The sequence below is a fragment of the Prunus persica genome, chromosome G5 (assembly GCF_000346465.2).
Source record: "Prunus persica cultivar Lovell chromosome G5, Prunus_persica_NCBIv2, whole genome shotgun sequence".
Classification (NCBI taxonomy): Eukaryota; Viridiplantae; Streptophyta; class Magnoliopsida; order Rosales; family Rosaceae; genus Prunus; species Prunus persica.
The window spans coordinates 13111430-13135148 of record NC_034013.1 but is presented as its reverse complement, the minus strand read 5'-3'; the positions used below and the strand labels follow the sequence as shown (position 1 = coordinate 13135148).

Below are 23719 nucleotides of genomic sequence, written 5' to 3'. Positions count from 1 at the left end.
TGTGTGCATATATACAAAACTGAACGTAATTAAGTTGTCGAATATCACAAAGACGTACCCAGAAACCAAACGGGAATAATTTGATTTCTGGAAAGAAGAAGATATTGCTTTGAAATGAATGAATAATATGTAAGCTAGCTTGGTGGGGACTCTTATAAAACGGTCATCGAATTCGGCAGTGGGTGACAAGATTTTGGAGTTTAAACACGACAACTATATGATTGCTTTACTTTCGGAAAAAGGTCTCATGCTTTTTTCTGCTTCGCGCTCATATACAATCTGACAGCGTTTTTTCTGCCTAACAATCATACACGGTCCCATGATAATATATTCTTCAACATTGTTTTACTATATATGAGATTTACGGGGTAAATTTTCAGAGTGACTGTTTATTAACGACATATTACACTCACGACAATGAAGTCTCCCTCTTTCTTTTTCCTTTTCTTTGACTAAAAACCAAAATCGTATAACCAAAAATGGACAGATGAACACTAAATTGTTAGATGTGTGTTTCAACTTTCACATATTATTTTCTCTTCTTTTTCTCTTTAGGGAAAGGGTCAGTGTTCAACTTTGAAGACATGCACAAATATCAAACGCATGAATGGGACAGTTACAACTAAGTTTCATGAATCATGGATACGACCCGCACCATGTAAATGGACATTTGCTTCTATGATATTCCAATGGTATATAATATGACATAACAGTATCATTCATTGAGAGAGAGAGAGATGACTGAATAAGTGGCAGGCAACTTTGGTCGGAGCCAAAAAGAAATCGGCTGGGAGTTGACTTGAGCTCCAGTCTCCACGCTGTGGGTTGACTTGTGTAAATCAGAGATGACTGTTAAGTGGGATGCAATTTTGATTGGATCAACTGTTGACTTTTGGCCACCGCTTCTTCTGCCTTTCATTTCATGGACGACTCGAACTTCTTTTGTCGGCTCCAATTTTCAAACCTTTCGGCTGTCACAGAATCACTTTCACTTTAACCAGAAGCGATCGCTCTCGTGCACATGCTCCACAGTCCACTTCCTCAACAACTAACATAAGGGTCGTCTGTGGACCGGGCCAGGTCAGACCAGCCCAAAATTATTGTACTTTTTTCCAGACCGGACTTAGTGTCGGGCCGGACCGTATTTGGGCCACAACAGTTTAGCACAGCTACTATCCATTATGGAGAGCCTGCTCATTCATGATGGAAATTCTGTTTATTCAATGAAAGTTTTCTTAAGAGCATGTTTTGATATGTGAACAATTTGCATAACGTAATGCAGTTCTTGTTAGCGTTAGGACTTGATTAACTAAATTTATTCGAGCTAGAATAATCGGGCACATAAAAATCATGAGACAAAGGATCCCCATAACACTGAAAGGTATATATTTCCACCAATGCCAGAATATGACAACATAATAACAAAGGAACAATTGGTACAATAAGCAGGGAAATACTCGTGGAGATCGAACAAATACAGCAGCCGGGCGAACACTGAATGCCGAGAAGAATGTTAACAGAAGCGAAACATATTATATTATGACCCTACAAGTTATCCATCCATAGTCCCCTGAGCCTTCTTCGCATAAGCGCCTTCTAAGCATTCTTTAGCTCTATGGACCTTTGACTGAAGATAAAAGCTTCCGTTCGTGGCATTCTGCTTGAACAAGCTGTCGTACCTCTACAATAAGGGAATTTGTTTCAAGAATGAAATGACTGACATTTCTCTCAGAAGATTTGACACTAACATTTAGATGCAGGGAAAACAACAGAGTTCAAAAATGGATGAATAAAGCAAACCTGCGAGATCTCCTCCCATGATGCATGCTCTGTGACACCTAGAACCTGCCTTGCCTCTGGTTCAGCCATAGTTTTGCTTGCTCTTCTGATATTCTGTACTGCTTCCCGAGCAACACCAGACTTTGAAGCATCTGCATTCAGTGATACCATAAAGAAACTATCTTAAACTATAGGTGGTAAGTATACTTGTGACAACAAAGCAGCAAGAAACCTAAGGATCAATTACACACAGCATGCGTATTCTGTAACTTAAAAGAGTTGAATTTGGGATTGCAAGAAACCATACTTGAGAGTGCCTGACGGTATGCTTGGACGAAAGCCCTGCCCAACACTGCCGAGCCCAATACAATCACATTGGCCAGAATTTTGGCAGCCTGTACACACAAAGAACGGCTTAAGTGAAAATCTCGTTGAATTGTAGGGTGGTGTAAATGGAACAAAATAAAAAGTTTACTGCGATTACAGTGGGGAGGGTGTTTGTGGGGTAAAGTTCGCTTTTGGGCATCATTGTCGGATTGGGTTTCCTCTAAATTCTATCATAGACCTTTCTTCTTTATTCATGTGGACTAGCAGGCTATTGTTTCTTAAGATGTTCTTTATTTTTAGAAGTTTTGGAATGTTAATTAGATATATCATCAGGTGTTTCTTGTAGATGGATGTTCAAGGTCTTATATGCATATTCAATGGACAGCTTGTTCAGGAGGAAAATTCCAAAAACAAAAAACAAAACAAAAAAGCAACTGTCTCGTAAAGGGTCACCAACGGAAACTTATTTACAAGTAAAAGGTTAAAAGGTAAGCAGAAAAAAACTACGAAAGATGGCCTGAAGCTGAAGAAGAAACTAATAAATCTATCATTCAGCAGACATACCATCACTGACGAAGAAGCGAATAAAACCCAGAAATATAGTAATACGGCAATTCCGTCAGGATCCAAGAAACCTACAATAGCACAATGGATATGTAAGATATTGTCGTAATCAAATTACAATTGACTAACTATTAGATAATAGAAACAGAAATACAAAACAATTCTAGCATTAGGGCCATGCCACCATCCTCAGATGACAACATCCCAAAACTTTACGACATAAAACCTTACATCAAGAAACCAAATTTGACAGACCCAAAGACACCCATGAATTGAAAACCATCTTTCCACATTGTTCATCATCAGTATGAGAATTCTGGTTCAACAGTTTTCATACAGTTTCTGGTTACAAAATAACTCAAGCAAGAGACGTCTAGTGTTCTCTGAAGAATTTCTCTTTAAGGAAAAACATTATGCGCAAAGGTCTCAAATACGGAGAATAGCTAGAGAAAAGAGGCAATTATTTTTTAGATGAACCCAAAAAGAAAAGAACAGAAATTGGCCGATATAAGTACATCAACAGAGAGAGAGAGAGAGAGAGAGAGAGAGAGAGACTTACAGATCGAATTTGGTGACGACAGGTCTGGGTTGTGGTTGAAGGAAGAAGGGGTTTAGGGTTTTAGACACGGAGAGGGGTTTTACAGAAACTGAAGCAGAGAAAGGTTGTTGGCATTGAGTGAGAAAGAAGCAAAGGACAACTACAAACTTTGAAAACTCAATTGGGCCTTAAACACCGGGTTGGGTTTTTAAATTCGAATCCGAGTCAATCTCAAGTTAAAAATACTAGAGCTTCAGAAATACTTTTAATATTTTTATTCCTTTAACAAGATAAATTTTTTTTAAAGTTAAAATCTTAACCCCCCCAAAAACTTAGAAAACTCTATTAGTCACGTATGCTTAATTGCTTATTACTACAATAAAACAGAACTTACTAATTAACTTTTAGTCTACTTGTAGGTCTTTTCCAATATCAAAACACTAAAACAAATCTTAAATTCGAATCTCCTTCCAACTCCCCTAATCAAAGAGAAAAAATAGAACATCAATTTTTTTTTTATAGGTGCTATAATTGGAGGGCCGAAGCTTTTAAATAACAACAAAATTCAAGACTCATTTAGAAATAGATAGCATAAGAACTTTCATAATTACGAAACCTTACAACATTGATCCATGAGCTACATCAGCCATTGTTTTGTTTTGGCATTAAGTACATAAGAACTGTCATAATCTAAGCAAGCAGACTTTTGACATTTGAGCCTTACAAAAAAAGTTCGTATGCTATGCTGGTTCTCCCAAAAAGAACCTTCAATTTGATCCATAAACTCTGTACGCTATTAGAATTCTCAAAAACAACCTTCACCAAAAACCCTTGTAAGTTCCACATTCCCACCACCAATGCAACCAATCATTCAAAATCATCGTCAGTTTTCACATGCAGAGGACTTGATGGTGAAACATTTCCTTCATCATCACCCAATGCTTCCTCCTCCTGAGCCTTCTTCCTCCCTCGGGTCCTCGCTGCAACGCCGCCTTGAACCGCAGCTTTCTTCTCACGCTTTGCAACCGGAGCCACTGACTTTTTGCTCTCCTTTGCATCCTCAACAGATTTCACTTGCAGTGGACTTGATGGTGAACCATTTCCTTCATCATCTTCCAATGCTTCCTCCTCTGGAGCCTTCTTCCTTCCTCTGGTCTTTGCTCCAACACCAGCCTGACCAGCAGCTTTCCTCCCGCACTTGGCAACTGGAGCCTCCGACTTATTGCTCTCTTTTGGATCCTCATCAGATTGCACCTGCAGAGGACTCGATGGTGAACCATTTCCTTCATCATCTCCCATTGCTTCCTCTTCCAGGGCCTCCTGACCAACAGCTTTCCTCCCATGCTTTGCAACTGGAGCCACTGACTTGTTGCTCTCTTTAGGATTTCCCAGCTCAGAATCTCCCTCCAAACCATCAGCCTGGACAGCAGGAATTTCATTTTCCTCCCCATCATCCGTCTTTGTTGAGCAATCACCAAGATCAAATTTCACACGTTTGGGGCTCCTTGTGGACTTGTGGGTTGAAGGAGAATTCTGCCCGCCATCATTAACGACTTTTCCTTCAGACATCTGAGTGCTAGCTTCATTGTCGGAATCAGCCATTCCTTCTTCACTCGACTCCTCAGGTGGATCCACATTCGGCTCCTCTTCATTTGTAGATTTTAGAGACTCAATCATATCCATTATCTCTCTATTCACCTATCAGGATCAATCCCACAAGACAACGTAAAATTCCATAAGGTAATGTTTCATTGGATGCCAAGAAGACAAAAGAGGATAATCAAAAGCAATTTTTTTCCTGGAGGCAGTCATCTCTATGATTCCAGGATTTATATCTTATCTTTCCAATAAATTAAAACGAAAATGTACGAATGACAACAAACCTGAGGATTTTGAAGAAAATCAGAGATGTCTGTGGGACAAGAAGGGCAGTTCATGACATTCTTTTGAGATCGAAGAGACCGCCCACCTCTGTTTCTTTCTCTGACAAAACTCTTACCAGCAAAAGCACCTTCTAAACACAACTTGCAAAAGTTATGAGCACAAGGTGTGGTTATTGGTGAAGTCATCACCTGCCGGCAAATTTGGCAGCTGAATTCTGCAGATCAAGACAAATCAACATTAGCATGAAATCTGATATCATATACTATAAGCATGTTAACTATCTCAACAATAAACAAAGTTAATGAATAACCTGTTGGCAGAGTCTAAATTAACTAAGTCCATAGAACAACCATCAACCCAGCGGTCAATAGTCTTTTCTAAATGTCTCAAATCTCCCATATCAAACTTCCTTACCAAAACTATGATTGTGAAGGAAGAAACAATACTGATGAAGTGAGTGTGCTTTCCTGTAGGACTGAAAGGGTGGGGTGAGAGGGAGAGAGAGAGAGAGAGAGAGAGAGAGAGAGAGACCTTTCAAGAGCCTATCTCGGACAGTAGTGTTGTGTGCTTTCCTGATTGCTTTCCTTGACCTCTTTCGATCGTCAGGATTTAATGCTTGAACAGGCTTTTTGCTGACAGGCGCTGGCTTTTTCCATGTCCAGCAGCCATCTTTCTCCTGATAACATTGTACAATATAGTTTATGAAATCAAGATGATAATATCAAAGTGCAGTGACCTACTATGAATATTAATTGTCTACAGCCTAGACAGGGACAAGATGTTCTACGACAGAGGAGCCCCAATGACTACAAAACCAAGAAAATAAAATATTTCAAATCCAGTTACGAAAAACTAAAATAAAATAACTTACAACAAAGTCCCAAGATGGACTTTGCTTCCTCTCTGTTATATCTGTGGCTTGCTTCAGCTCAGGAATAGGAGGTAAGGGTCTAGGTCGATCCCCATGTTCATCACTGCAGTTCAATTTGGAAAGATCAATCAAAAAGGTCTACCAAGGAAGGGGTCATAACAGAAGCTAAAACTTACCTCGTCCATGGTGCAGGTTCATTGTCACATCTGACAAAAAGATACCGGCAGACCTTGAACCCCTAATTGAAAAAAAATATTCAGTAAATCAGTTCAGGAAAGTATAGGAACCCATCAGGCACTTCCACAGTCTGGGATAGCATATATTTATTATTTACCTGAACTCCAACCTTTTTCCAACATTTTTCTATTCTGTAGCATCCATCATACCGCACACCTTTCTCAGGGGCATAAGAGGAGCGCTTCTCCTTGTGAGACCTAATAATCAAATGGAAGGGAATAGGTTATGCTCAATGGAAAATGTTTAAACACAATAACAAACAATTGATACCAAGACATAAGACACATAATTTGAGAATTTGACTCATCTAAACAAATCATATAGGATCAGCCGATGTTAAATCAGCCAAAACATAAATGGTCATTCAAACTAGCCCTCAAATAACAGATGAACTTAAGAAAAAAAATCAAAAGTCATTGACCAAGTCTTAACACAGTATATCTAACGGCCAAAGTACAAAAGACCAAAAAAAATTACAATAAGTTGTGGACATCCATGATATTATGAAGAAAAGTCACTTGCGGAGAGACAGATATGCAGAGAGAGAGAGAGAGAGAGAGAGAGAGAGAGAGAGAGAGAGAGAGAGAGTATGTGTTTAGAACATGGATATTTACCTTACCACTCGAACAGGATAACCTTTCAAGCAACTAACTTGGAGAGCCTTGTTATATTTGTCAAATGTCTGGTCAAAAGATTGTTCCTTGTTTGTTCGCTTATTCCCACTCAAATCCCTTCCACCACTGACATGCACATCCATGTAAACAAGGCAGCAAAAGTAAATAAGGGAAACCAGTGAATAAAGAGAGATTAATTGATCATAAACATAAGATGCCTGGTGAGAAAAGAGACCAAAAGATAAAATATGAAAACTTCTCTATGTAGGAACAGGAGCTGGATACAAAAACAACACAATAATTTATATCAATTGTGCACAATATGTGAACATAATAAATACTTGAATTGGAGCCGAAAACCATGGCAATGGCTGATCTTATATGAACAACTAGAACATAGAGGGTTTTACCAATGTTATCATGGTACAAAATAAAGAACGTCAAAAACCTTCAAGATAAATGAAATAGAAGGCACAATTTAAGTGGAGGATCAAGTGACAAACCTTCCAGTGTATAAGAACCACTCTCCATGATCCTCATCATCAAGGTACCCACCTGAAAGCACAACTGACTGTGCACCATGATTAGACTGTCCAGCTATACCAGAAACATGGGGAAAGTGTACACCCCATTGTCTACATTCCAGCCTATCCTCCCAACTTTCCCCAACCAGCACACCTCGATTTCTCTCTGGATCATTTTCAGCAGGAATAGGTCCAAAGTGATCTGATGGAATAGTGACAAATATCTTGCCACTGGCAGCATTTGCTTTTCCAGTCTTCTGAGCCCGGTCTGTAGTGTAGGCTTTGTCAGGCCTGTCTTGGTTTTGTATAAACTGATAAATCTTAGCAGGACCCCCAGTAACATTTGATTTTGACACCTTAGCCATACGGATGGCAACTACAAGTGAAGAGTTGATGCGGGGTTGACTTGCCATTTTGGGAGGAATGGCATTGCGGCACTTTGCACAAGTACGCTTCCCTTGTCCAACCCATTTCTGGAAGCACTTCAGGCAGAAATTGTGTCCACATGGTGTCTGGAAACGAAAGCATACAACAATTTTTTATTAACATGATTTAACTATATCAGTTCAACAATCTACTAATTCTCCTCTGCTGTTTCATAGGCAATGACACAAACATTATGAATACAGACCACATTCACAAATTCTAGATCCCATTTTCCTACCCAAGCAGTTTCTTAGTTTATTGAATAAATGTTAACCAGATCGCCCATTCAAGCCCCATGCAGGATAATATGGGAATGAACAAACTATGTGGACCAGCGAGGATGTCAAATGGTCAGTAAAAAGATTGAATACAGATGGTAGACTCCTTTTGCATTAGTTGGAGCATTAGTAAAGTACATCATGAAGATATTTGAAAACTCAAATTTCAAAAAAATAAAGTAATGAGTGCCAAAAAAGAAATCTAAAAAATAATAAGAACTGCTACACTAAGAACAAAAAAGGTAGAGCGCCATCAAAGGAAAACATAAAGTAAATGATAGGGCCACATTACCCTAATTACAGGATCAGACGGAACAAAAGGCAATTTCACAAAATAAACTAATCAATTCCACATTTGGGCCTATTTAAGGAACCAAGTTGGAGAAGCTACAGAGATGAAAGAAATTTGGGGATATCCGACTAAAATTAAAGCATCAGAAACATAAATAGCGAAAAAAAAACATTTTAAAGAAGAAAAACTTTTAGAAAAAAGTAATAATCAACCCCAAAAGCGGAAGAATACAAAATGAGAGAAAACAAGCTCATCTCATCACGATTTCTCAGGAACATGTTTAATCAGTCGCAGAACAAGGACGACGAGTCCAAGATATATAAAAATAAAAAGAATTACAATAATATTTGTGCCAAAAAGCCCTCACACCAACTCGAATACCCAAAACAAGTTTAAGAATAATCAAAATTTCCATTGAAGAAACCAGAAATTAAATTAAATAATCAGAGGAAACAAAATGAAATGACACTAAGACGATCTGGCAAACGACAATAAAATTTTGGCAAAGAAAAAGGAACAGCAAACGAAGTGTCGTTCATAAAAATAAGCAGTGAATCTAGCACTACATCCAGAGAAGAACCAACACTATCTATCAGCATCCAAACACACCACAACATAAACAAATATTTTCTAAAAATTAAGAAAATAAAAAATAAGAAGAAGAATAAGACGAATCGTACGAACCGTAACAGGTCTCTCCGGTAGCTGCATGCAGAAGCAACAGTAGAAAATTTTATCCAGAACATCCAAGACGTCCCTCCCTCCCTTCTGACGACCTCCGTCGTCTTCGTCCACTTCAGCTTTGCCGCTCAACAGCTCCTGTCGCTTCTTCGCCTTCTCCTGCTCCGTCAACGACTCGTCATTTTCGATCGCCCGGATCGCCGCGACCAACTCGCCGGAGCCGGCGGAGTTCACGGCGGGTGCGGCCGGAGATTCGCCGGAGAACGTCGTGCAGTCTGGGCACTCCCACTGGAGAGTGGATGCCAGGCTTTCGGGTCGGGTCACGAGGCAGGCCACGTGCCAGGGCGTGACGCAGGTCTTGCAGGTGAGCTTGTCCTCGTCCGACGGTTTCGTCTTGCAGAGCATGCAGACGCCGTCGCCATCGCACGGCAGATGGCTAACGTACGCCATGGAGGACTGTACGATAAGGACAGGGAAGTTAAAATGCGCCTGAGAGTAAGAGACTTAAGGACAATGTGAGGGAAAGACGTTGGAGGAGCGATGGATTTGGAAAGACTCGGAATGTATATATTAGAGGGAGATTGAGGGACGGCGGGTTATTGAAATGTGTTGGAGTGGTTTTGAAATTTTGGAGGTAATCTGGTGTGCCGCGGTCTACAGAAGTTGATACGTGTCAATCATGGAATGGTGCACGTTGGTAGAAGTCAAATAAAAGTGTTTTTGTTGACTGATTTCAAATTTTGGTGCCAAATGTCGATCCCGCTTCCGACTTGTTTGAGTGCGCTTCGCCTGTACGATCCTGGCCAGGTTTTCCCACATACAAATAATAAAATACAATTTCCTTTTACGAAAAATAAAATTACATAATGATTTAATTATATTTTAGTGCAGTAATGACGAATCTACCCATGATTTCTTCGTGCCTTTATTGTTCTGCCATGAAGTTTCTTTGTTATATATTACTTGTTTTTATAAAACAAAAGCTAAAAAAAGACATTGGGATGACAAAATACACCAAAGATTAAATTTGTTTGAAAACTATATATTTGGAATTTTAAGGTTTATTTAAAATTATTGAGTAAGTTGCATTATGTACATATTGTGATTCATGTTTTGCACGGAAAAAATAGTTCACTTAGGCCATCTCCAAATCATGAGGCTAAACCCAAAAAAATTCAAATTTTAGCTCAATTTATTTTCCAACCTAAGAAAATTAAGGGGTTAAATTTGGGAAAACCCAAATTTGAGGTCAAATACCAGTCCAGCTATTGCCTTGACTAAAAAACTTTTGAATGTTTCATCATTTATGCTTTTTTGCTTTATATATATATGATAAATCTTTATATCAACAAAATAACGATCATTTTTTGTTAATGTTAATAATTATTGATTATTCGATAAATTTAATCAATGTAATGAATACGTGTAAACATTCAAAAGTATACTTGTTATTGTGTATGTCATTCATTTAGTTCGATTTTTCTAAAACAAAATTGAAGCATAAGGAACCTTACTTATGCCTGTACTGAAGTTGATGTTAGCTTCTTCTTTATTATATGTGATGGAAAAGTCTCCTTTATTTATTGTTAATAAGAGAATGAAGCATAAGGAACAAAATACATTGAATCGTGGATGAAGGTAATCGATATTCTTAACTAACAATTACTGCACATGACTTCATAATTGCCTTAATTTTGCAAACTAACATTTAGGCCATCTCCAACCATGCGCTATATCCCAAATATAGTCTTAAAATAATGCAAAACTCATCTCCAGCCATGGGCTAACCAAAATTTTGACCAAATTTGAAGGGCCACATGTGTCCCTTTAGCCCTCAAACTGGACTAAATGTAGCTCAGCTTTGGCCTAGGCCAAATTTGTAGTGTGGCTCATCCATGCGCTTTTCAACAGTCAACATTGATAAATATAGATTTTTAAAAGCCTTTTGAATGTTTCAATTCGTAGTATTTAAGAAAAAAATATGAAAAATTGTTGGCAATGACGTTGGAGGTCAGACCTATCCACTCCATTTTTTCTTTTTCTTTTTAAATAATAAATGTGGTCAACTTTTCAAGTGTTGTTTAAAAACAATTATAAAAAAGTATTGTTCATGAAACCCATCCTTTTTTGAGCATTAGAAAAAACAAAAGGGAATTACTTTTGAAATGGCACTGTGGTAGTTAAAGAGCTTGCACATGGGCATTATTGGAAATCAAAGGTGCATATTTTTTTTTTGTCATTGCACCTTAGTAATTTAGTTATATTTATCTTCTAAAATGGAAAAGTTAAATGCATTACTCAAAAAGTCCATCTTCTGTATCTTAAAAGTGCCACTTAAAGCAATCCAACCAAATCCCCGGATTTGCGAGAGCAATTAATGGTGGTCAGCAGCTGGGTTGTTGTGACCAATATCTACTATTTTTTTATAAGTGTTACTAAATCAACTCTAAAATTAATTTAGTATATTATATGATTTAAGTACATTATAATATTTAAATTAAAATATAAAATTAATTAAGTACACCATATTTAACTATCAAAAATACATTTAGTATACCCTACACTTTTATCACACAACACCAAACTCGTTCGAGAATTTGCTATCAAACACTATCAAACTACCAAACCCACCTTGTTGTGTTCTGGTACCTCCGTGGATTTGTTTCTATCGCTCCAAATTGAATATATGATTGTGTTTAGACATGTTTTAGTTATTTTTATTTTATTTTCCCTATTGCTTTTCCTGGGACATTGAGCACACGAGAAACACAAATCAATTTAGACTAAATTCCAATATGCAATCGACCCATCTAAGATCTTTAGCCACAAGCTTGTTCATATTATTAACAATCGGCCAAAAGAAAAGTTTGTTGACCCAAAAGCCGTTATCTTCCTTTAAAAAAAATTGGTGTCAGGCAAATCAACTACATATGAGGGAAGTTGTACCTCTTTTTCAATAGCCAATACACCAAATATCATATTCAGTGAAGTTGCATTTCCTCCATTCTACGACGATGATGTGGTGGACGGTATTGTTGTCCAGTGAAAGACTAAGGGGTTAGGCTAAAGACGATAAAACTATGGCGATTGTTTGATTAGGGTTAAATATAATAAGTGATGTACTTATTAAAATTATATTTGTTTCGCAATTAAATAATTCTTTTTAGTCATTTTATATTATGATAAATTAGTAATTTAATAAAAATTTAATATTAAAATATACTCGATTAATTTTAAGATTCATTTACCAGAACTCTTTTTTATTATTCACCAAAACAACACCATCATTATCAGCTTCTTGACTTTTTTTTCACCTAATATGCGTTGTCAAATCACACGTGTCTTCATTTTTCTGTTTGGTCAAGGAGTTATGGCTACTGTGGCAAGGATAAGAAGAAGGTTTTTCAGTTTTCAGTTTTTATGTTTATTTTTTAAGTGAATATTTGAAAGGTGGAAATTAAAAATAATATAAAAATATTATTTTGTCTTTATATTTAATATAAAAGATAATAAAATTAAAGATAGGATCATTGGTCTTAACGAAATTAGAGTTGAAAGATTATATGAACGATTTCGAAAATTGAGAGACTAAAATGTAAATCGAGTCAAAATTTAATGACCATTAAACCTAAAAACCCTTTTAAAAAATAAAAAATTACTTTTATTCTTAATTATAATTTTTGTTGCAGTTCAAAAATAGTCTTCTTCTTTTTTTATATGAGAGAATGGAAGTTACAAATAAAAGCCTACAGTGCATCTTAAAAATAAAAAATGCTATTGATGGAGGAGAACGGATCCAAACATGCCTGTTCTATTTGTGATTAAAACTTAAATTTTTTTTTTTTAAATGACATGATTAAAATGAAACATACATAAAAAGCATGTCAATCTTGTGCACAAGCATTACACGTATCAAAATTATAATATGATACTGAATTGTGAGAAATTCTTGTCTATTGCATTTTCTATTGGAGCATCGACCATGTATTCTCAGTGGACCATGTGGTTTTCGGCGACAGGGGATAAGATGGCATCGAATCTGATACATGTATATTCTCCAAGTAATAAAGAAATAGTTCCCATTCTGCATAGAAACTAGTGACAAAATGTAGAGCTAGGCATGGGTAGTTTTGAATATTTTTTATCCAGAGACTCAAATTTCCCCATTATCAATAGTGGATATTAATATAAAACTATACATTTTTTGGAATAAAACTTTTCAGGTCCAAGATATTATCTTAAACCCAATCTCTCTAAACCCACCAAAGTTTGTCCACTTTTCTGTCTGTCTCCTATTCCCCTGGCCTGACCTGACCCTATTAAAAGTTCTGAAAAGGACAAAAACAGCACGCAAACATAAAACAGAGAAAATGGTTTATGCATGCTCATTGGGCAAGTCCAAATCCTACGCATTGAAACTGAGAAATAAACAGCAAAAATCCACACCTTGTTAAGCATGCATTTTGGGAGAGATTTGCTTGAGTGGAGCAGCTTTCTGAATTGTCGCCGAAGGAGATGAGCCCAATAGTATCCGAGCATCCAAACGTGGAGTGGTTCTTGCACGCGGTGAATAAGTCCTAGTTACTACTGTTGGCTTTGCCCTGGTTGATCTTTGGCGCTTATAAATTGATGGAAGGGGAAGAAGCTTGCTGGGTCCAGGTGGGCTCTCTGGTGTTTGATACTTCCTTTTCTTTTCCAACAGCGCCCACAACAGCTTCTCATCGTTTGGTTGTTCTTTCTCCATGCCTAGAAACTTCGCATGAACAAAAAAAAAAAACAGAGAGGACATAGTAGATTTAAGTATGCATCTCACAGAGTTAAGGGTTTTTAGTAGCTAATAAGGGCTAAATGGTGTGAAAAATGTTAAACAACTACATTAGTAACCAATCATATGATGCGACAGTTGAGATGTACTTATTACATCAATTATTATGACGAACAACATGCTAGTTTCAAAATTATGAAATCAACTAATATGGTTAACAAACATAATGCTTCTAGCTTTACTCAAATTCACTAAGTAATTATTAGTTAACTAGATTAGATGTCATCTTCTAATGTGTCACTGCAACTAATAGGAGCAATAGTGCATATCCAACATTGAAATCTCAAATGCAACAAAGACAAGGGCTGGTACCTTGTGTGGAGCAAAAGCCTTGGTTACTTTGGCAGAAGAAGCCTTATTGGGCTCAGGCAGCAACTTGAGACACTCCTTCAATTTGCTCACATTGTCCTCTGCTTCACGGAGCCTACTCAAAGCCTCAAATTTGCTCGCTTCTGCAACCGAGGCCTTGTTCCTCGCCGCCTCCAACTCAACCCTCACCTCTCTCGCTGCCATTGCCATCTCCTTCACCAAGCCCACTAACCTCACACAACCCCCATCACTCAAATCAGCCTTAACACCCTCCACGTACTCTACCATGGGATCACACATCTGCGCGCCCAAATCCTGCAAAAGCTCCTCCACATCGCTCTCCACCGAGCCCAGCACCGCACCCACTTCGTGAAACGCTGCTCGGAGGAGCTTCAATACTGAAATTCGAAAGGTCTGGTGGTCAACGCGGTCAACGGTGGATAGATAATCGATCGCTCTGTGGAAGAACTTGTGGAGGTAAAGTCGACGGTGAGTTAGGGTTTGGACCATGTGGCTCTGGCGAGCGTTGACTTGAGTCTCGATTCGTTTGAGAATCCGGATCAGCTGAATCAGCTGATCTTTTTGCTTCTCCATTACGAGCTTGCCTGCCATGGCGGCCTTGGCAGCGCAGATCTCTTCTTTCACAGAGAGACGGTTCCGATCCGATGATCCAGATCCGAAACTCTGCGATTAATTTAAATTAGATTTTGTTAAAAAAAATAAGAAAAAGAAGGTGACGTTGCGATGGAATTGTTTTTTAAATTGAAACCTGGCGATGAGAATCGGTGTTTGCTGGGATGATAATGGTCGTGAATCGGTCCTCGTTCGCCATCTCCACCGTCTTGAGACCTACAAGCTTCATCAATGGAATTGCGAGAGAGGCGAAGACCTCTTCCGCCTCCATGATTATACAAAACAATGTAATTGCGATTAATTTCAGAAATATATGTATCAGTTTGAATTCACACGAAATTGAAAATTTGAGAGAAATTAGATATATATACTTGGAAGAGACCGATTCCGATCTGAGATTTGAGCTGGTGGAACGCGATCTTCATTTGCTCGTGGCCTGAGACGACTCTTCTGAGTTTTGACCGGAGCTCCGGCGCAGAAGTCTCAGATAATCTCCTATGGCTTCCCATGATTTGGCGGGAATCTCATCACACTGAGTTTGAAGGGAATTTATTTTTAAACTTTTGAATTTAAGCGCCGCTTTTTTGTTTTGGTTTATGCCAAACGTCCGTCGTTTTGTCACGTTTGAAATAAGCGCCAAAGTGACTCGTCCTCCTGTCGGTTCGCTGTCGTTTCTTGGAGAACATTGTCGTCTTCTGCACCCGGGGCTGCTATTTTATGGGCTGAAACGGATTTTGCCACCAGCCCATCCTAGTTTGTAACAGAATTATTGGCTTCGTGAGTCAACATGACCCATCCCACATAAAAAGTATAAGTCAACTTTTATTGCCGAAGTCGTATTTACAATCCATACATTGGGCCCTACCCTCACACCCCTTATCCTAATTTAAAATCATCATTTCACTCCGCCCTAAGAGCAACTCCAGCAATGAGCTGAGCCCAAGGCTGGTGGGGGGGAAAAAAAACTCGTTCCAGTGGTGAGCCCAAGCTCGGGCTGGGAGTGGGTCCTACCAAGTCGGGCTGGCCTGAAGGCCAGTTCAGCCGGAGATGAAGCCCGCATGTTGTGAGGTCAGCGCGACGCCATCTTCAACGGAAAGAAGCCACGTGTCACACCCCAGCTCTTCGATCTGCTTCACCGAATCCAATCCAACAGCTGGTATTTTTTGGGCAACAAAATTATGAAAAAAAAAATTCTAAAAAATTCTGATTTTTTTTTTCTATAAATACCTATCAATACCATTCACTTTCAATACCAATCCTCATACATTTCATTATACTTCTACTATTATTCACTCTTTACTCAACATTTTTCTCTCTTTCACCTTGTATTTTTATTTCTTATTTTTATGGTTTCTTCTATCGAAATCGAAGGGGCTTGGAGCACCATGGAAGATGTTTCCTTGTGTGAGGCTTGACTCCAAATTTGTCATCGTCCCGTGTCCAGCAATGAGATGAAATTTTTTCATATGTAGAAAAAAATTCATGCCAAATTTTGTGAAAAAATTCCGGGGTCTACTCGTACGGAGATGACATTATCTAGCAGGTGGAAAATTCTCAATAAAGAGTTGGGAAAATGGAGAGATGCCTTGGCAAAAGCGATGGACAACTATATAAGCGGAGAAAATCGTACTAACGAGGTAAGTATTTTATAATTTTTGTTTTATTAAGTTTAATCTCCTAATATATATATTTTGTTAATATTTATTGCATTTTCAATATTTTGTTAATATTTCTTGTATTTTAAATATTTTGTTAATATTTCTTGCATTTTAAATATTTTGTTAATATTTCTTGCATTTTCAATATTTTGTTAATATTTCTTGTATTTTCAATATGTTGTTAATATTTCTTGCATTTCCAATTGTTTCTTAATTTTTCTTGTACTTCTAATTTATTTGTAAGGTTAATTGCATTTCCATTATTATTTTTTTTGTTACTTGCATATTCAATATATTTTAAATATTTATTGCATTTCCATTTTTTTGTTAAATAGATTATTCAAGCACAGATGTGGTTCGATGCAACCAGGGGTAGCAAAAAAAGTTTCAACCATCATGAATGTTGGGAGGTGGTGAAATCTTGCAAACGCTTCATAATTATTCCGACGGGTCCCATCGTTGTGTTCAACGAGACGCCACTCCGTGATTCAATGACATCGGATTCACCTCTCAATTCCTCTATGAGTCAAGACTCACCCATCGAAAAGGAGCCGATGCCCATTGGTTGAAAGGCTGCGAAGGCAAATAAAATGGATAATTCAAGTAATAATAATTTAAAGTTTTTGGAGGAAATTGCAAGGAAAAAGGGCATAATAATTGAAATGGAGCAGAAACAGCAGGATAACGAGTTGGGCCTTCAACCCGAGTATGCACGAGAAAGGGAGTATTTGTGCAAAAAAGATATGGACAAGACGGATCAGGAAACCATGACGATGGATACAAGCCATAAGTCCCCTGAAACAAAACAATTTTGGAAGCTAGAACGAAGGGATGTTATGAGAAGAAGACTTTTCCAGGATGATGGGCCTAGCAACATGGATTGGTTAAATGATGGAAACCATTAAATTAGTTAGCATACCTTTTATGTATTTGTATTTTTCATGTTTTCTATTAAATTTGTTGTAATTCATATATTTTATTTTAGTAGTAGTAATTCTTAATGACTTGTATTGGATTTCTTTATTTAATAAACAAAGCATTCAATAAAATACCTTTTTATTCAACATATTCCATACTTCAAACAAAACAAAATTAAAATAAATAAAAAACTACAAACAAGGCACAATAATAATAACAAACCACAACCAAACCATAATAAATAAAAATACAACACAACCTAACCATAACTAAATAAAACATAACCAAAGCATCTATGCTCCATCATTCATCTTCATTGCCTTTCACCGCCCATATATGCTCCATCAAGTGAACTTGACGCATTTCATGAATATACGAAGATTGCATCTCTGTATATCGATCTATCATCCGGGTCATGAAACGACTATCCCTCACCAATGGTTCCGGCTCAAACGGTTCTCCACTTGGCCCCATGGGCCTTTCATAAATTCGTGTCTAGGCCTTGTTCATTGGATCTGGTTCGTAGACCTCTAAAGCATCATAATCATACTCATCCTCCACAATTATATTATGGAGGATAATGCAAGTCATCATAATGCTTCTGAGGATCTCCTCATCAAACATACGGGCCGCACCTCGAATAATCAACCACCGAGCTTGAAGGATGCCAAAACACTTTTTGACATCTTTCCTGTATCCTTCTTGATAGGTAGCAAATAATTTTTACTTCTGGGATCGGGAATTTGGAATGGATTTGACAAAAGTGGTCCACCTCGGGTAGATGCCGTCAGCTAGATAATACCCCGTCTGGTACATTCTATTGTTGACTTGATAGGTGATATTGGGGCCCTGGCCTCTCAATACATCGTTGAAGACCGGGGATTGACCCCGCACGTTGAGGTCATTTTGGGATCTTGCAACTCCAAAGAAGGCATGTCAAACCCATGTGTCGAAGCCAGCAATGGCTTCAAGGATGATACTTTTTTGGCCTTTTCTATTTCCGTAATCACCTTGCAAGACAGTTGGGCAATTCTTCCATTGCCAGTGCATGCAGTCGATGCTACCAATCATTCCTGAAAATCCTCGAGCTTCGGCTATTTGTAGAAGCCGTTGGAGGTCCCTGGGAGTAGGTCTACGCAGGTAGTCCCTAGTGTATAGAGTTTCAACTGCTTGACAAAATCTTACCAAAGCCTCCAATGTAGTGGACTTCCCCATCCGGGTAATCTCATCCACCTGATCAGCAGATGCTCCATATGCCAACATTCATATAACAGCTGTAAGCTTTTGCTCCGGAAGAAGCCCCAAAATTCCAGCAGCATCACACTTTTGAACAAAGTATGCATCATAATTGCAAATATCATGCATGGCTTTATTGAACAGATAGAGTTGCATTCTAAATCGCCTTCATCAGAGTACAAAGAAGTTGGGATAAAATAATCTTCCAAAAGATTCTTACCCCGAGAATGCCTATGTCTGTCCACATTCCGGCGGCGACCTTGGTTCTCTTCATCTTGCAAAGCCACTGCTATGACAACTTGTTCATGGACTTGTCTCTGCAACTCATTGATTTCATCTGCTCTGCGGTTTCTCTCATTTGTTTCTCGCTCTTGCCTCTCCAAGCATCTCCTAAAATCTTCCATTGAGAATGAATGGAGTATCAATTCTAAACTCTGAGAAATGAAAATATAGAAAGATGTGGTGTGAGAGTTATGAGCTGAGCCTCTGGTTTTATAGAAAATTTTGGCAAGATAGACATGCCACATGGCTTGATTTGATTGGATGAAAATCTTATCTGAAATTTGAAATTCATCTGAAATTTGAACCCAAAAATTTATTTGAATTTTGAATTTTGAAATTCATCTGAAATTTGAACCCAAAAATCTTATCCGGAAATTTTATCCGATTATGAATAGTCTTGATACGTAGGAACCCGAAAATCTTATCCGAAAATATTATCCAAATTAATTATTTTCATTAAAAACTTTGTGAAAAAAATAAAAAAATGAATAGTAATTGCCCTTAGCCATGGCAATGGGTGGAGACACAAAATACTATTTGCAAGGGCAACTACTATTCACGTGAATAGTGGCTGCCCTAGCTCCCCCTTGCCATGGCTAAGGGCAAATGGGTGGAGTTGCTCTAAGTTAAAATCATCACATACACGAAGAATTGGTAGTCCATCTTCAATGGTTGGAGCTCTAAAAGAGGTTGATAAAGCCTAATTTAGACCTTCAATGGAATTTTTGGGGCTCTTAAGGCCATCTTCAACTATGTTTGGGCTAAATTCAAATTTTCACCCTTCAAAATACAACTATTCATGTATTTTTAGGACTCAAATTTTTTTTTCCTCCAACCTTGTAGACTCATAATTTGAGTATGCAACTTTATTAAATTATTTAAGGATAATTAACCCCTAAATTTTTTTTTCTTGTTAAATTTTCTTGACATTTTTTTTATTTCAACACTGGTGATTTAATTTTCTAAACATTTTAACCAAAAAAAATTAAAATTCTAAAATATAATAGAATTTCACTTTTTTTTAAAAAAAAAAAACTGCAAATCAGATTTGTTTTGAAAATATAGCCGCTGCCCAACAAGATTGAAATGTGCACCAACTTTATTTGCATACCCAAACAGAAATGTCAGCGAGCCCAGCAAGGTTAGTCATCACGGGGCTTCTAGCCAAGAAATAAATAAATAAAAAAAGAAGATTTTGGGCCTAGAAAAAAATTGAGTTCAAGCAATATTGGAACTAGAATTCCACCACAAATTTGAGAATTTTCAAATTTCCACCCCCCAAAATACATGGGTTGGAGAAATTTTTTGGACTCAAAACTCAAAATTTGAGTTTCCACTCTTTGGGTTGGAGATGGTCTAAGGCATCTCTCTCATAGTGAGAGGCTCCATATCCTGGGCTCTATATTAGGGGTTTGTTTTTTTATTTTTATTTTTTATAATGATGTAATATAATTTAGGTGCTATTTTTGTTTTTTTGTTAACTTATTGATGTTATTTTTTTGTGTGAACATTTCAACTTAAACAAAAATAAAAAATTGGACAAGATTCAACATGGTTATAACACCCAAAAAAAAAAAAAACCAATGAGCCAAGCGTGTTGCTATTGGTCAAATGATTTTTTAAAAAATAGAAAAACTGGTTAGCAACCATCTTTTGCGAGAAAGGATCCGGAAGTCGCAAGGGGCGTCATCAACATAGCAAGTGGGCTAAAGCTTTTCTTCCATATGGGTCCCATTGAGTTTCAAGAGTTTCAACCATATCCATACATTTAAGTTCAGCTCCGATGAAGCTCAAGGATTTAGGGCCTCAAAATTGGACAATTGGGGATTTTTTTGTTGCATGAGTTTACATTTATAGGAGCCCAAAGGTGGAGCAGCCCGCTTTAAAGCCTCCATTGGGGATGACCTTAGTTGGTATAGATTTCATCTCAATCAATAGTTCACAATCGTTAATAACGTCAGTGAGTCTATGTAACTTTTTTTAAGGGAGAGGTTATAATAAGGAGTTTAAAGTGATGAGGCTATTTGAGAAGACCAATCCCACCATCAAAACATTTAAAATGTTTAAGTCCCATGATTTCTTTACATTTGTCATCAACGTAAAAAATGTTTTTATTTTTATTTTATACATACCTAGCATTTTTTATTATTATTATTCTCATACATATAAATAAAATTAATCTCATATGAATAGTAATTTTCTTTGGATTGCCATGGTAATGGGTAGAAAAGCAAAACAAAAAAGAGTAGGGCAATGACTATTTACATGAATAGTGTATGCCCTTACCCTTTGTCATGACACCATAGGTGAAAGTGCTCTGAAAAACACGCATACAATTACACATTCCATTTACAAGCACATTAGATTTTTATCATTGTAGATTAGTAAAAACTGTTAAATATAGCTAACTTTTGAAACATCAGAACACAAAGATCCTAAATAAGATTCATCCATATAACTGTCTCCGTTCTAAGTTCTAACCTAAAGTACATAAAACCCACTAGTTAATTTCCTCAAATTCTCTCTTTCTTCAAAGTCATATCGAGGGGCATGCACTTTGATCAGTAGGGTAGGTGATCACGGCCACCACCGTCACCACCAGAGGCAGAGCTAGAGGCCGTGGCATTGTTACGCTCAGTGTGACAAAGCTGCCGGACCTTGGTGGGAACATACCAAATGGAGAGGCGGGGATGAGAATTGAAGATGGCATCAATGTCCCAGCCTTGGCCTGCTGCGATGGCCACAAGAGGCTTGTAACATGCATGTCTCCAGGCCCCCACATTTTCGCCTCTCTCCTTAAAAACTCTCCTCAGTGCATTGGAGGCCTCCTCGTCCAAGCAATGCAGCGCATAGCAATGCACGTAGTGTCGCATCTTGGGCTTGTTGATGTAGCTTGCCCCTGCCTTTTTTGCAAACCTAAACACTTGGTTTGTTACCTGCACAATAATTCATGTTCACACAACCAAAATACAACAATTCACTTGTCATGGTCACAAGATAAATTATTCATTATTTATAAATATCGGATACTTAAAGGTGGTGACTTTCACACTCCAATTTTATCGATTTACACTTTTCTATTTTTTTTTTTACCTTGGAAAATAAAAGTAGATGATAAATCATCAAAATATAACAAAGTGCGGAGTGCAAACGAACAAAACGTGAGTGTGAAAATCTCTTTCTTTATTAAGCTAACCAATTATCCAATTATACGTCATATTAACATCATTATTGGAATCACTATATATTTCTAACAAACCAGATCAAATTTAGACCAAAGTCGGATTAAAATATGATCTTATTCACAAACCCAATTTTTTTTTATTTTTTTTATAAATTTATTGTGAACTTACTCTGCCACATAATCAATGAAAAATTCAGACCCGGTCCTAGCTCAAACATTATATTGATGCTGTCAGCAGTCTGTTCCAATTGAAAGTGTCGGGCCACTAGATTGTAATGTTTGTACTTGCGGAAATGGGTCCACATTGACCAGGTATGATAGTCCACGCGACAAGTTACTATTAGTATTTACTATTTACCACAGTATAAATCAGCGTATGCATTTAGGCTATGAAGACGGGAAATTGGGTAAACTCCGTACCTTGGTTGGACATTTTTCACCGCGCTCCTTTGCAATGTTTTGGACCTGGATCAAGAAATCACGGCACTGCTCGTAGAGATGGAAGAGGTAATCTAGGCCGTTCTTTTTGCCACGTGCCACCTCCCCAGGCTCAGTCACAATGAACGGGTGCTCCCTCTGTCTCTCGCTCAGCAACCCCCCTCCTCCCCCGTTCCCGTGCCCATTCATGTCGTCCAAGTCGTTGTCGTCCCCGTTGTCCACACCCTCATTATGATCATTATTATTATGCCCCCTTCTTATGCCATTGAAATTCCTATATTGCCCCTTCCTCGTCCTTCGCTGCTTCTTCCGCTTCTCCCCTGCCGCCGCCGCCACCACTTCCCAGGCGGCCCCTCCGCCGCTCCCCACCATCTCCTTCTCTTGTTGCACCGGCTCCTCCGACAACCCTACAATCCCATGCACCCCATGTCATATACATACATATTAAATATGTTTTATGATGAAATATGGTAATAATTAAATAGTTTGACATGTTATATTATTAAATAAAAATTAGTTTTTTGTTCGATTCATATAAAAAAAATGTTTTGTGATGAAATATTGTAACAAATTAAGATTAAATAATTTTACATCTTATGATGAAATATTGCGTGTATAATTTTATGCTAACATGTAAATTGTCATTCTAGGAATTCATGTAATAGTGACTAACGAACCTTCTTGGGAGAGAGCATCTAGGGCATTGGTGGTGGTGTCGCCGGAGAAGGTGTGGCGCCGCCTCGAGTCCTCGTCATCGAGGCGACGACGCTCTGCTCTGACGGCGGCTTTGATACCGTACCTCTCACCCACAAGCAAATCCCACCTGAATATCTGAGAGAGGCTACTCATCATGTCGTCAAGCTCACCGTCCCTCATATCCAAAAGGGTGTTCACAGTAAAGCCGAGCTCGGCTATCTTCGCTGCCGTGTAGTATCTGACCCCATAAGCCTGGAACAAGTCCTCAAGCCCTCCGAGCTCTCTCTGCGGCCTCACAGCAGCGTAAGCCGCAGCTGCAGCGGCAGCTTGAGGCGTCACGGCGGCTTCTAGCTGAGCCCGGCTCGGCGGAACAACCATGCCTCGTAGGTCCCACTTGAAGAGGCTCGCTGAGAAGGCGTCTGGATCCATATTTTCCCAGAGTTTCAAAACCACACACAGATGAAGACCACAGCTTCTTCTCTAGCTTTGTTTTTAGTCTTTGGCACTGTGGTTGGTGTGTGTAGT

The 23719-nt window shown here is 38.2% G+C and overlaps 4 protein-coding genes across 5 annotated transcripts; all 4 read right to left on the bottom strand.

Moving 5' to 3' along the window:
• Positions 1306-3371, bottom strand: LOC18777394 (mitochondrial import inner membrane translocase subunit PAM16 like 2). The gene is made up of 5 exons (XM_007209718.2): positions 3230-3371; positions 2671-2741; positions 2087-2174; positions 1801-1931; positions 1306-1681 (listed from the first exon to the last, which is right to left on the bottom strand). The coding sequence occupies exons 2-5, from the start codon at positions 2671-2673 to the stop codon at positions 1553-1555; spliced, it is 351 nt and encodes a 116-aa protein (XP_007209780.1). The 5' UTR covers positions 2674-2741; positions 3230-3371; the 3' UTR covers positions 1306-1552.
• Positions 3784-9586, bottom strand: LOC18778079 (E3 ubiquitin-protein ligase ORTHRUS 2). The gene is made up of 9 exons (XM_007210523.2): positions 9019-9586; positions 7318-7850; positions 6815-6940; positions 6298-6397; positions 6140-6201; positions 5964-6066; positions 5624-5768; positions 5092-5306; positions 3784-4906 (listed from the first exon to the last, which is right to left on the bottom strand). Exons 1-9 carry the CDS (start codon positions 9463-9465, stop codon positions 4076-4078), a joined length of 2562 nt encoding a protein of 853 aa, XP_007210585.2. The 5' UTR covers positions 9466-9586; the 3' UTR covers positions 3784-4075.
• LOC18776055 lies at positions 12885-15299 on the bottom strand. 2 transcript variants are annotated; one of them, XM_020563556.1, is made up of 5 exons: positions 15154-15299; positions 14919-15047; positions 14153-14833; positions 13462-13768; positions 12885-13343 (listed from the first exon to the last, which is right to left on the bottom strand). In XM_020563556.1, exons 1-4 carry the CDS (start codon positions 15289-15291, stop codon positions 13466-13468), a joined length of 1251 nt encoding a protein of 416 aa, XP_020419145.1. In that variant the 5' UTR covers positions 15292-15299; the 3' UTR covers positions 12885-13343; positions 13462-13465. The 2 variants fall into 2 exon arrangements, with proteins under 2 accessions (XP_020419145.1, XP_020419143.1); XM_020563554.1 differs by having other exon boundaries at positions 12886-13768.
• On the bottom strand, positions 21225-23719 carry LOC18777515 (floricaula/leafy homolog). The gene is made up of 3 exons (XM_007209120.2): positions 23176-23719; positions 22481-22905; positions 21225-21812 (listed from the first exon to the last, which is right to left on the bottom strand). Exons 1-3 carry the CDS (start codon positions 23621-23623, stop codon positions 21438-21440), a joined length of 1248 nt encoding a protein of 415 aa, XP_007209182.1. The 5' UTR covers positions 23624-23719; the 3' UTR covers positions 21225-21437.